Source organism: Nyctibius grandis, chromosome 15 (assembly GCF_013368605.1).
Source record: "Nyctibius grandis isolate bNycGra1 chromosome 15, bNycGra1.pri, whole genome shotgun sequence".
In the NCBI taxonomy this organism is placed as follows: domain Eukaryota; kingdom Metazoa; phylum Chordata; class Aves; order Nyctibiiformes; family Nyctibiidae; genus Nyctibius; species Nyctibius grandis.
Window position 1 is genome coordinate 4,219,896 of NC_090672.1, and position 14,681 is coordinate 4,234,576.

The window sequence follows — 14,681 nt, forward strand, 5'->3', positions numbered from 1 at the left end:
GACAGAAACACTGTTCCTTTTAGAATTGTATTAGTCTTGGAGCAAGAAGATTGTGGAGTCAAGAATACATGTGGTGTAATAATTTTTTTTATATAAATTCTAGTTTTTGTCTCCAAACAGGAATTTAATCCAGTGCTGTTTGAGATCTATAGTTTTATAGGCAGACTACGTTACCAATCTACACTGAATTTGTCCTCAACATCTGCAAGACAGGCTAGTTCAATGCAGAAGACTACATGAAAAGTAATTATGTAGTTTCTAAGCAAAGAAAAGTCTGCAGTTCTAAGAACTTAAATGAAGTTTGGCCCCAGACTAATGAGTCATCTCTCTGGAGAAACCCCCTGCAAAGGTCTCTCAACCTAAGAGCAGCCTCTGGGTACCCATGAGGACATCAAGAGGACAGAGTGAGGCTCTGTACGTGGTGGGAGGGTAAGAGATAACTGTTGTAAGTTGAATCAAGAGAGGTTCAGAATGGGTAAGAGGAAAAACTCTTTTACCATGAAAACAGTCAAGCTGTGGAACAGGTTGCCCAGAGAGGTTATGCAGTCTCCAGACCTCATATCTGGTCCTGTTTTGAGCAGGAGGTTGATCTAGATGACCTTCTGAGATTGCTCCAACCTGAAATTTCCTTTGATCCTATTCACGTGAAATCAGTTTATTTTAATTTCTTGGAAAATTGAAACCAACTGAATGATGAATGGAACAAGAGGTTTGTATCAGTAATGTATAGTGTGTGTTTCTCCTTTAAATCCTAACGAAGATTGTTTGCTAGCATTTTGTGTTAATTCTTTGTCCTGGAAAAGGGGTACAGTTAAAACTGGCAACTCTTCTGCTGGAATAGGCGAGGAGGAGGAGAGGGGAGAAGTGGAAGCATAATCCAAGCTAGACTTAATTTCCTTCATTTTTCTAATGGAAGTATATGTCCTGAAGGTATCTCATGACTCGGGAATTCCTTGAGTTAATGGTAATGTTATCTATAAATCCCATTTTACTGAAGCATGTGTTTCACTTGGAATTCCAAATTTAAGAAGTGCAGGTGGTCTTCTGTTGCTTGGTTTGGAGGTTAGTTTGAAAGCTCTTCCTCTTCAGGTATCTGTGCTTTGGGAACGGTGGCTGTGGGTTTTCTGGTGATAGCTGTTAAGCCACAGTAATTTTTCAATAATGATATGAATTTTGCTCTCTGGCATCTTTAAAGCGAAATTATTGCACTTACACCTACTTATTCCCACTTTGATCTTCAGTTCATCATAATGACAGAATTCATTACTTGTTCAGCTCAAAGAATTCTTTTTCAAGTAATCTTCTTTTCCTCTTTTAACAAGCAGTGCTTTGTGGGGTGCAGTACCTGCTTTTTTTCTGTTTTTCTTTTACTACACTTGGTGACAAATACTGCTGAGACTTCTGGGAGTATTGATGGCATCCTGGAGTAGGCTTTTTGGATTGTTTTTTGTACATCTTGGTTATATCTTGCCGTTTATCATAAGTATTACTTAGAATTTTATAATATACAGGAATATGCTTATAAAACAATATTGATTTTTCCAAGTGTTATGATATATTGATATGCTTAACTGAAAGTATTGGTTTAATTCTTTAGAATCATTTATTTGAGACTTGATTTAAAGCCTAGGGAAGTTTTGGAGAGGTTTGCAACTGTTCTGAGCGAGCCCTTAGGCCTATAGCTCAGAGTAACAGTGGCTGCATGTTCTTGCGATTCTTCTCATGCCAAGTATTTTTGAACTGGTTTACTGCTAATGAAGTGTCAAGACATACGAGGTCATTGCTCTCTTATGGAAAATATTGTAAAATGTGAAATATTGCATCTGTTTTTAATATTTTATGGTAGTTTTGAAGCTATTCGCCCTTCCAGACCCTGGCCATATTTCAAACCTAGTGTTTAAGATATAAGTAAGGGCAAGTTCTGCATGGCTGCATCCCATTTCTTTCTCAGTTTGTAGAATTTGTAAAAGATACATACTGTGCCTGCTGGCCTTTTCCTCATGGATCAGGGTGATTTGACCCCCACTCTTAAGCTTTATGATAAAGAATTATTATACTATGACGAGATCCACAAGCACTGAAAATATTGGACAATCAACTCATGTATAAAACTTCCTCCACTTTTTTGGGGTCAGTTGTCTAGGCTGGCCAAGCTTCCCTTCACTGTACTTTCCATGGATGTGCAGAGCACCACATCACAGCTGTTGCTTGGGATACACGTGTACCTCAAAGAAGATGAAACAAAGAATCACGTTTGAAACTTTATTTAATTGCAAGGAGTGTAGAGGTGGGATTGTGAATGATGAGGCCACCCTTGAGAGCTGATGCTCTGAAAATAATGTAACTGAGTGTGTTAGGAAGATAGGATGCTTCTTAACAACATGCTTCATGTCTACAAAGGAACTCTTCTCACAGTCCAGCTCTTACTTACAGAAACTGATAAACAGTGGCAGTGAGAAGATGGTGTCGTAGAAGAATTTTTTTTTTCCCCTCTACTTATAATAGAGGTTAATTTCTAAATCAAATTCACTGGTGCTAGATTATGGTCATCTTTAATTTGATATTAAATGGACTAGAAGTTGAGGGCAATTCTTTTTATCAAATGCAAATCTTAAGTAGAAAAGAGCTGTTTTAAAATACTGTTGCTGTTTTCTAACAATGACTATAAACTGGGAACTTCTTGATGTTATATTTGTTATGTTGAGTTCTGTTGCAAAGAATTTGGAGAGACAAGCAGGGAAATTGTAAAGCTAATGTTTGTTGTCTTCTGCCAAGAGTGTGTTCCTTTCCCAGTGTAGGGAACTGAGTGATCCACGTTCACTCTTAACTCATAATCTGATGTTATTTGCTTTAACTATGAAAAAAACCTTTGGCTAATATTGCTACCAGTCAATAACAATCCTGTCTCAGTCCATCTCCAGAGCTGTCAGTAGTTTTGGGGATCTTGTCTTTTAACGTGAATTTTCTAGTCAGAAGCCTGAATTGCAGTGTTGTGCGTGAGCTGCTGGATCTAGATGCAGGAGAACATATATCGGGAAGGCACCAGAGGTGTTCTGTGATCGCTGATCACTCGAGCTCCTTGTTCCACTTGATTCTTTCACATCGGTGGAAAAAAGGGTCAAGAAAAAACCACCTCATTTACAAGATTGCTGGGGTTGACATATTAATCTCTTCCCAGTTTATTTCAAATTTATTAATAAAATGTGCTGAAATAAAGGAAGAACTTTTTTCCTCAGTAATGCTAATAATAACATTCCCTCTTCCTGCAGTGCCACTATTTATAACCAATAACATGTTTATATATAGCAGCTTGCATCTGAGGATGTTAGCTGCAACTTGTAGTAAACATTTGAGTTGACAAGCTTACCGTACGCCTCCGATACCCTTTTCTTTTGGAGTGGAAGAAAGGAAATGAAGTGAAGTGTGTGGCTGTTGCTTCTTTTGCGATCTGGGCGACGGGAACAGTTCTCTTTCTTCTTGTAAAATAAACTTCTAAAGCCTTAGATTGTAAAGAGGCTATTTCATTGTTGACAAGTAAATGTTAAGACAGAGGAGAATGAAATACAGTCTCAGGATCTTTATTTCCTTTCCTCTTAATGTGAATAGAAATGGATCATTCATTATTTTTGATTAAAAGTTGATTATTAGCTGATGTCAAATAATTTTCTTTCCAAACAGTTGCCTGCCTTGAATGTTTCATTTTTATTTAGCAGAAATACTGCAAGCTAAGGCATGATTAAAAAACATGTACTTAACAAGTTGTTTGTGTGCTCTTTTTGGGGAGGGTGTGAATTTAATATGCAAACTACTGGCTTGTTTACTTACTGAGGCTGATATTAAGAGGAGGAACAGAAACTTATTCAGTTACTGCATCTGTAAATTAGCAGTGTGACTAATTAACTTTTTGGGGCTTACATTAGATTTTTAGAGTTTTAGTTGTTAATTTTGTTTTCAAATTAGTATTGGAGGTATGCTGTAAAGTGTGAAACTTCTACTCCTGTACCATTTGCTTTGGTTCTAAGGACAACAGTTTGGACTAGAGCCAACTAGAAGTGCTCGGAGATCTTCAGATTTTAACCTGGTGCCCTAAAAATTTGTGACTATGAAAAGCTTCTGTAATTGTTAAAGAGCACTTTCATTTTTTTAAGGGTATATTTCTTGTGAACTTAATTCCTTTAAGCATTTAAAGGAAAACAGGTGTACTGAGGGATAGACTGTGATAGCGGCATGTGTCTGTGACCATAAAGGAAGCTAAATATAAAGGTGAGCTTTCTGATACAAATAGCTTCTTTTTAAAAAAGGGAAAATTGTCACATGATTGAAATGAGTGAATTATTTGTTAGACTTTGTAATTGTGGTTTATGGCTTGATTAATGAGGTGAATAATACAGTCTAGATCTAAAATGTTAGTGTCTCTCTCAATCTGAATAGGCAATCTGTGCTTTTCAAACAGATGGCTTTTATTGCAGTAATTAAGTGTGATGGAAAAGTCTGGAATTTGGAAAATTGTGATTATTCTGAAATGGCAAACAGAAGACAAATATGACTCTCGCATAACCTGACCTTTGTGCTTACATATCAAAAGATATAGTCCAGTTTTATTGCAGAGAGTTTATATCTTTGCAGCATGATGTTGAAAACACGTGGCTTAGTTTTTAAAGCTTAGTTGAATTTTGAATCAAAGGCATGTTGTGGGGCCATTTGCTTGGAACGATAAATGAATGGAGTTGGAAGTTGTGTCACTTGTCAAATATATTTGAAACAGTTACAAATGCATTCTGAAGAGAAACGTTAGACCTTAATTTAATGTGTATATGAAAAGCTAGATAACTGAGGAAGCTTTAAGCAGGAAGTGATGGGACCATTGAATTCTCCTCATGCCTATGAGAAAATAGTTTTAAGCACTCTCTGAAACCTAATACTGTGCTTTCAAAGTGCAGTCAAGAGTCTTTGAACCTGAAGGATGTTTTCAGTGGACTTTGTTAAACACAGGCCCAGACTCCCACTGAATATATCTTTTTCGATTTGTAGACACTTAATTATTGGCATAGGCAGCGGGAAGGAGACGTCAGTATGTGTCAATAGTTATTATTGAATGGTTAATTTGGACAAACTGTTGGAGTGAATGATTGGTGGAGAAGGTGTTTAATGTTGAAATCTCTGGAAGGTGGTCAGGCCATGAAGGCAGGGAGTTGGGATTTATTGTTATTATTGTTGTTCTAATATTATTTTTGTTATTAAATTTATTACTACTTTGAACTAGTTAGATTCTGTTTTAATTAAATCTGAATGCTGCTAATTTGACATCAATTATCTACAAGGAACAACATGCCTTAAACTTTAAAGAAGGGAGTCATCAAGAGGAGTAAGCAAAGACAACGAAACCAGTTCTTGTAGTATTTATGAACTAAAATATAACAGTGCACCAGGTTCAAAGATGAAGAGTCACGTGTTCTGTACTTTCTCAGGTCTAAAAAGGGTTGTATTTAGGAGCATTTCTAAGACAAATGTGCCACTGAATAAAATCTTTCTGTGTGGAATTGATAAAGCAGAGCTCTGAAGAATCTAGTCTTAAAGTTCTTGGGTTTTTCTTGTTTTTCTTTCTCCCCCTCTCCTATAACTTATCTAAGTTGAAACACAGAACCAAAGCAAATGCAGAACAAGCTTGAAACCATTAAAATATTAGGCCAGCATCCAATTCCTATGAAAAATTTTGAGGGACAAATCTGGATTTTACTCTGTGTCATGTTATCAAGATATGACCAATGGTCTGTGTGTAGTCCATTGCATTCAGATTTCCTTCATGTGAGTCAGTGTGTTTTTTCACTGCTGCAAAGCTAAATGACCGGCTGTTAGTCACACTGTAAATCATTGAATCTCAATTATTAAACCTAAGAGAAAAGATTTTTGGTGTAAATAATGTTGCCTTTGGTGGAACACAAAATGAGCAACTTAAATGACTGAAGGATTCTACTCTGAAGAGACCCATCACAAACCCCAGAAACTTTGGTACACTACTATAAGCTTCAAGAGAAGCAGAAATTCCCAGGAAACCTTAAAATAATCAGTGGTGACATGAATGCGGTGTGGTCAGTGAAGCATAAGTGATAGTGTGGTAATGGCTGCAAAGCATCGATGCAGAGAGGATGGCTTCCCATTTACTGCAGTTGTTACCAAACAGCTGAATGCTTTTTCGGGAATCTTACTACATTCCTGGGTTCAATAATATTTCTTTCAGCTTTGGTTTCTATTTGTTTAGTTTCAATTTGTGGCTTTAGGTAAATAATTTTTAAATGCATGTGAAAGTGTTAAGCACTGGGAGGTTTTTCTGGTTCACTTCAAAGTTGGATTTTTTTGATTTAGCAGCTTTTTTCTTCCTTTTCTTGTCCAGAGGTACATTTTAGTTGCATCTCCAAACAAAGCTATTCTGTCTTACTAAATGAGTGAATAATGTTCTGGAAGGACATTTGATTTCTGCAACAGCACAATCCACATCTGTTGGTCTCATTGTTATGGTTTCATGCTGTTCCTGATGATTCATGGCAAAAGGCTTTTGTTTTGATTCTTAATCAGTGGCAAATGCTAATTGCAGAGATGTTCAGGTTATATTATCAACTGCTTCTATCTGTATAACAGCTGAAGTATAAGGAAGTTTCTCAATCCATCTCTTCATCAAAAATCTTTTGAGAAACCCATAAGATGCTTTCATAAACAGCAGCTGGTAATAGTATATTTTTCACACTTGTCTTGTGCATGTCCTCTAAAAAAAAAATCTAATATTTTGCATTATGTGTGTGGCTAAACATGAGTGACTTGCAGTCATTTATGGTCTGTGGTGCAAAGCACAGTGCCAGGTTTATTCAGCTGTGTATCCTCTAGCTATGCAATACTAATTTTCTATGCTTGGTATGTCTTTTAAGAGAATGATGGATGTCCGTTCACTGTGTGGGATGTGTCGGTGTTTGCTAAACATGGTCTGTGCCTCTTCATTAACTTTAGATAAACTAGTGGAGGTATTTCACCCTGCGGGAAATATCAGCCGTAGCACAGGATGCTGGAATGAGTTATCTAGTGTCATGTGGGGTTTGTTCTGCATGTTTTATGTTTTCAAGACTTTCTGAAATGATGAAACTTATTCTTTCAGTGCACAAACAATTTCAATGTCCTAGTCTGTTCAGTGCCCAAGACTTTATCTATAGGTTTGATTTTATTATTATTATTTATTTTAACTTGTGGTTTGTAGATTTGACTATTTCCTAACACTTTGGCCGATAAATGAAAATAAGTCTTTCAAAAGTAGTGGTAATATGTTGGGGGGGGGGATGTCTTTCCAAATGTAGAGATAAGAAGCTGAACTAAAGGCAGAAGATGCTTCAGTTCACACTTCGGCAGTGAGCTAAAGCTTGAAATGCCCATTATTGCTGTCCCTGGCCTTTCAGCTCTGTGCTTCTCTGGGAACTGTGAAGTTGGCATGGCACTGAACCAGTCTCTGATTTGAGATGGAATGATCAGAAGAACTGAGCTCCCTCTCTTTGCTGCCAGACGAGAGATTTCCTTCCTAATATACTCCTACTTGACAGTAGGATGTATTCATCGGTTTGTAAAAGTGGGAGTAGTGAGCGTGTATGTTGATGTGACTCAAGTGGACAATCCTGCAGGCAATAGAAATGAAGTGGCATCTTTGAAATACGTTTCCTAATGTGTGACTTACCATCACAGTGCCTCGATCTTCCTGATCTTCTTACTTAGTCTTCATATCAGAGCAAGACTTCTTAAAGCTTGATCTTCTTGGCTTTCAAATGGGCAGGTGTTGCTACTGCTGCTAGAAATGACATAAACCATGGAACAAGTCAAATCAATTAATAGATAAAAATATTTTTAATTAATAGTACTGCACTGCAACTGTCCTTCAAAATTTGTTGGTTTAAAATCTCTTTGCCTTATAAAGTTTAAAGCTGGCTTAACTCTACTAATATCAGCAAATACAATACAGAAGTAAAAACAATTTGCTAATATTGCTATGAAAGTTTTTGACTACTCACTATTGAATCTATGAACTTAAATTTTGGCATGCAAGAAGCCAGGAAATTAGAGAAGTTACGTTATTTCTAGTAGAGAGAACTTGTTTCACTGTATGCGTTAGTATCTATGTTACACTAGGTATCCTACAAAAAGAAATAGATGCTGTTGTGCTATGTCATAAAAGCATTCAGAGTCCCCAGTGTCTGTCCTGGAGGAGAAATTGGTGATAGTTGTGTACAAATGAGTTGCTTTGAGACTAAAACCTGGAGACAGCTGCACTGGGTAATGGTGCACTGATCTCTGGGCAAGAAATTACCCTGATTTGTAACTAGAACTTTTCCTGGGGTAGTGCATCTATACCTCATTTCAGAGAGTAGTGTCTTGTGATTGTAACTTAGTGAATCCAAATTTCTGGTTGTTTTCATAAAATGAGCTCAAATTTTGTTTGCCTCGGGTAGCATCTTAAATGTGACAAATGCCATTTGAGCAGTTCAGTGTGGTGCAAATTTTAGCAGCAGCACAAATGAAGCATCTCTTTTCTTTGCCTATGGCTGCAGGGGAGCTGACTCAGCTGACAACCATTCCCTTGCAATAGCTTCTGTTTGGTAATTTAACATCTGTTCTTTATTCCAGACCTAGTCTTACATACTCCTTTCCTTGTGGAAAAGGAGATGGGCAAGGCTTCCTCTTCTGTCTCTGCTTATTTATGCCAGAAGGTTTTAAATGTATTGTTTGTTTACAAAAATAAGGGGTTTTTTGTTTACAAAAATGACTCTCAGTGACTGCTTTAAGTCACTGTCTTCATGACAACTGGCAGCAGCACTTAGCAGTTCTCTACTGGAGGAGCAACAGGAAGTCCCTGTTGTTAACTTGGTGACAAAACATGTTGTCATGATAATGAATATAACAGATCATTTATCAACCTGAAGGGAGCCTGAGACATCTGCTCTGACTGGACCAAGCTTAAGTAATCCGAAAGGTCTTTGGAACTTTATATGAACAAGTTGTTCTTATCCATATGCACTTGATACAGTGCTAATGACAAATACCTTTTTTTTTGAGGTCAGTTTCTTTGAAATTTGTAACTGTCTGTGTGTATATTGTGCACCTGGAAGCTGCTCTGAGATCTGCATGACTCTCTTCCCCACAGGTATAGATTATAAGACTACAACGATTCTTCTGGATGGCCGACGAATCAAGCTACAGCTCTGGTAAGTGTGTGCTCCACCTTTCCTCATAATTTATATTTCAAAGACACAGAAATGGAACTCTCCAGGGCATGAGTTGTCCCTTATGCTTCAGAAATATTTAGACAACTGAGGAAGATTGAGCCAAGCAGCTAGCCCTCTGAGTAAGTCACGCTTTCTCTTTGCCTCCGTGTGAAATGGGGGACCCTACAGTTTCTCTGCGTGAGAAATGCAAAATAAATGCAGAAGAAAGGCACAAAAGATTACAAGTGCCTTCAAGATAGATTCAAAATGCCTTCAAAGATTATAAAATCTACTGGTAATGAGAACCATGAAAGTACCTTAGAAAGCATACAGTGATTGTATAGCAACATCCCTCTGCTCAATTTATTAGTAGTAATGGTCGAATAAATAACCACAGTATTAAAAAAAAAAAAAAAAAAGCAGTGTTATTGCTCATGTAGTGTAACTGAGATGCAATCTGATGTGATTTGATCTTTACAAAAACATGTTGAGAACAAATAAAAATATTTTACAACAATTGTTTTTCCTGTATGGTCAAATATTTGGTCTGTCAGGGTGCTTTTGTGGTGGTGTTTGAAGATGGCCATCTTCTGGTTCATTTAGAAATGCTCAGCAAGTGATACAGCTTGAAAAATACACCAGCATTACTGCCTCTTAAATACATTGTTTTCATCTTTCCCTAAACTCATGGCATAAAAGAGAGAGAAGTAAGGTCAGTGCAGGCCAGGAAGGAGATGGAGTGTGATGTTTTTTGAGGAACCATAATCTAGATAAATCAGAGGGACAGGTTCTAGGAACAAGCAGTGTTTAGGCAGAGTAGAGAACTGGAGGTGAAAATGAATTGTGACTATGATTAAATCCTTCCCTCCTAGAAAGAGACAATCCTGAGCTGCTTCCATCTTTAAAATTAATTTTGGTCTTTGTTTTTGTTTGAAACTTTTTAAAATTACTGGAGTTAAATGCCTTTGTGTCAAAGCTAAGTTATTTTTACTTTATTCTTAATTGGTTGGTTTTGCCTTTATGATTTTTCAAAATAATGTTTGAAATGTTAAATGCAATGATGGATAATAGTAATCTGCCATATGGTATCTTGCTTACTTGATACTTTGTTCACCTACTTTCTTTTTCTTCTGTCTTCCATTTTATATGCTTAGCAAAAATACCACATAAAGCTTATCTGAGAAGCAGCCAGGAAGGAGATGTTTTAATTCTTTTAGTGAAGAGCAAGGATGTTGTTTGGACTCCTTAAAATGAGAGATTGGCAATGTTTCTACAGTTGACCACATATGGAAATACGTGCCTTGCTTTTGAAGATCTGTAATCCACCTCAAAAAATCCTTATGGAATTTTGTTTCTTATCATGTTCTTCACTATAAATTTGATTTTTCTTCCAAACACTTCATGCAGTGATTTTGTTTGGTTTTGGTGCATGCTTTTCCAAAAATCTGTGCTGCCTATGACTGTAGGGATGCCTTCAGCAGACTGGACTCGTGATGAACTATTGCTGCTGTAATCACGAATTTACTATTTTCCATTAGTTTCCTTGGTGATAGCTATTGTTTCCTCCCACTTGTCTTTTGCTGTGAAAACAGAATCTTTCATCAAGTTAAACTAAATGCAAAGTCTAGTGGCATATGTACACTTGAGTAATAGCTTTTGTTTTCCAAAGACGATCAAAAGAGCAAAGTTTGAAGTTCTTGTCCTGATATCCTGAGAAATCTGAGAACTGTAGAGGAAAGGGCAGAGTGCTGGGGGGGGGAACTGCTGAGAGCAAGAAGAGCTCTTATGCATTAGTGACTGCTACTGCAGGACTAATGGAAGAAGAGCTGATATTGGTCAGTACAGATGAGTTAATCTAGTTGAACTCTTAACATAGGAGGCCACCTACTTCTTTTAAAAATATATATAATTTATTTTGTTTAGGGATACATCAGGGCAAGGGAGATTCTGCACCATATTTCGGTCTTACTCAAGAGGTGCTCAGGTAAGCCAAGTACAGCTTTCTCAGTGATGACTAGTGGTGTTGGATGAATGAAAGCAGAGTTAGCAAGCCAGCGTGACGGCTTCTGTAATTCACTTGTAGGTTGCATGCAGATTCAGGAGTAGTCTGAAGGTAACATGAAACACAGGAAATAACGAGGGGCAGGATTTTCTTTTGAGGAGGGGAAATCCATGAGATTGAAGTTGAATCAGGGTAAAATACAGTGATATATATTCTTGTGCCTTCTTGGTGGTTACCTCAATAACTTAAGCATGTTCTCTTACTTTGATCACGTGAAAGATATGCTAATGCTACTTTTTAAAACTGTGTGCCAAGTAAGAGAAATTGGTAACATAAAACTGTCAAGAGCAATGTGAAAAATACAAACATAGTCTAAAATGTGATGAAATGTAATGACTTGTAAGGAAATTACTTTACTTAAAAAAAGACACACTAAAAGACACTATAGCTTCAAAGTATTGCTATAATTCATGGCATGTGTTGTTCTGATGAGTTGCATCTGTTACGTTCCAGAATTGCACAGAGCATTGAATCTTCAAGCCACCAAATGTGACCAAAAATATTTATTTGTTATGACTTGTGATGTGTGTATGATCAACCAAACTTGTCCACTATAAAAAGAAATATTTACCAATACATTAGTCCCCAAAACTAAGTCAGGGTTTCTGCCCCTTAGCTGATCATCTACACAGAGAGATGGGCCTTGGTTTCACAGGATGCTGAGGTTCTGCTCCATTGCAAAGTTGCTCAGCATCTTACATGATTATTTCAGAATTGGAGAATTTACAGACAGTATTCTCTGTGTTATGCCTCTGTTAAACTTACTTACAATTTTAATTTTTTTTTAATACAGGGAGTAATACTGGTGTATGATATTACAAATCGTTGGTCATTTGATGGAATTGATCGATGGATAAAAGAAATAGATGAGGTAAGGTGCAATCCCAGAGTGTCACTACTCTGTGACAGATGACTGACTGCTTAAGATACTTTCTACTGTTCTTACTGGCATTTGCAGGCAGTGCTTACTACAGAGTTATCCACGATGCCAAGTTTACAGTTTTCTTTCTCTTGTTTATAATTCTAGAAAGTTGGAAACATATCAGCAAAAGTGTCTGATTTTTTTAAAGGTGTTGATGGAAAGCATATGGAGGGCAAAGATTTCATATTGTATTCCCACTCTTGCTGTAGGTTTGCCACGTCATCTCTGCAAACCTGTCTTCTCTGAGGAAGGGATGTTTTCAGATGAGAGAATGACAGAATAATTTAAGCTGGAAGGGACCTCTAGAGATCATCTGGTCCAACCTGCCACTTAGTCTTTAAATCTTGAAAAAGGTTTTGTTTGTTTTAATTGAGAGAAGGGGAAAATGGAAGCCAAACTATTATTTTTTTTATTATTATTGCTTCTCTTTGCTCAGCATGCTCCTGGTGTACCAAAAATCCTGGTTGGAAATCGCCTTCACTTAGCCTTCAAGCGCCAAGTGTCTACTGAACAAGCACAAGCCTATGCTGAGAGGCTGGGCATGACTTTTTTTGAAGTCAGTCCACTTTGTAATTTCAATATTACAGAGTCCTTTACTGAGCTAGCAAGAATAGTATTGATGAGACATGGAATGGACAGGCTCTGGAGGCCAAACAAGGGTAAGCGATGTATATTGAAAATGTGTAACTTTAGTCCTAGCTAAGGTTTATGGTTTGTTAATATAAAATATGTTTTCAGAAATTATAACTCTGATGCAAGAACATCAAAAAAGAAGAACCAGGAATCCTGTACAATTTCCTTTTTAAACAGAAAATATGTATCTGCAGGCATAACCTGTTCCTGCTTTTGTAGGAAATAACATACCTTTCCTAGAACTTACACGCTCAATCGTCTAAGTATTAAGACATAAATAGGAAACTGAAGCAGCGGATTTTTTGGCTAATGCATATGTGGGAAAGGGTGTGGGAGGAGAAAGGAGACTTCATCCTGGAAGTACAGAGTGCATGCGGAGTGCTGGGTATGCTGCTACCATGTGGCTGACGAAAGCATGCTATTATAATGCAAGTTTTATGTCTGTTTTTAAGTACTGAGTCTGCAAGACCTTTGTTGCCGTGCCATAGTTTCCTGTACCCCTGTGCATCTTGTTGACAAGCTCCCTCTCCCTGTTGCCTTAAGAAGCCATCTCAAATCTTTCTCCATGGCAAATGGCCTTAATGCCAGGATGATGCATGGACGCTCATACTCCCTCACATCCAGCAACATCAATAAAAGGAACAGCTTAAAGAAAGCTAAAATCATCCGTCCACCACAGAGCCCACCAAAAAACTGTACAAGAAACAGCTGTAAAATTTCTTAAGTTCGCTGTAGGAAAAGGAACCTGGATGGAATCCCCTCGTGTGAAGCGTTGAACACAAGGACTCCTTGGTTAATGGTTGAGCACACTCTATGTACGTACCACACACTACACAGACAAAAATAAGTCTTGTTTTCGAGCTTGCTCACTCCAGTGATGCTGCTTTGGAATGAATGACACGTTCAGTGCAACTGAAAGGATGTGACAGCTTGCTGTTGGATTTTCATACTGCATTTTAGTTGCTGATGTGCACGATGCCATTGTTTTTACTAGTAAATGTGTTTTCATATAGGGGATAATTATCATTATATTCAGTTCTTAATTCTATGAAATCTGGAAAGTAACTTACTGTGTAGTTGTCTAAAATCCTGTCTTTTTGCAAACTATTCAAAAATATAAAAATTAGTCATTGGTTTGCATAGTCAGGCAGAAGTTTTTAAACGCAATGTATTGTATACATTGTTAAATTCTACCAATAGTGAGACAAATTCTAGTAATACTGCAGTTGTGCATCTGGATTTTTTTTAAAGCTTCCTTGATAACTTTGAAGCACTAACTTAACTAAGCTAAAAATGTATATATAATTATTATGCACATACACAACAAGGTTTTGTCCCATTAGTGTATGTAATAATTTGATAAAGTTTTTGGTATGTTATTTAATACTTTGGGGAATTAATTTGTGGTTCAAATACTTATTTTTCTGTAAAAAAAAAAAAAAAAATTACATTTTATACCACTCTACAAGAAAGTTCTAGGAGGAAAATGCCAAAGACACTGTGGTAAAAGGAACATGACTTGAAGAGCTGCTTTATAAGGAAAGAACACTATTTAAAAAATAAATAAATGTTTCTGGAAAAGAAATCCTATTATGCTTTCTTTAACTGGGGGAGGTTGTCTTTGTCTTCCTTTAGAAGAATTTGAAGAACAATATACCTGAAATAGATACCAGGAATGTGAAGTCATCATGTAATGCTTTTGATGCAACATCTATCTTCAAGATTAACTGAAATATGCTTTTTTAGGAGGAATGATACACGTCAAGTCTTCCTTCTGTTTGTGAAGGAATTGTGTGACGTTTTCCTGAGCAATGACAATCCGTTGAGGTGA

General features: G+C 37.0%; 1 protein-coding gene across 2 annotated transcripts in view; it reads left to right on the forward strand.

The window, feature by feature from the left end:
* Positions 1-14,435, forward strand: part of RAB40B (RAB40B, member RAS oncogene family) — a 29,712-nt gene extending 15,277 nt beyond the window's left edge. For both annotated transcript variants that reach the window (XM_068413156.1, XM_068413157.1), the window contains exons 2-6: positions 9,173-9,233; positions 11,157-11,217; positions 12,089-12,166; positions 12,654-12,876; positions 13,303-14,435. In XM_068413156.1, the coding sequence (XP_068269257.1) occupies positions 9,173-9,233; positions 11,157-11,217; positions 12,089-12,166; positions 12,654-12,876; positions 13,303-13,574 (695 nt within the window). In that variant the 3' untranslated portion in view covers positions 13,575-14,435. The remainder of the gene's footprint in view (positions 1-9,172; positions 9,234-11,156; positions 11,218-12,088; positions 12,167-12,653; positions 12,877-13,302) is intronic.
* The last annotated feature ends 246 nt before the right edge of the window (positions 14,436-14,681 follow it).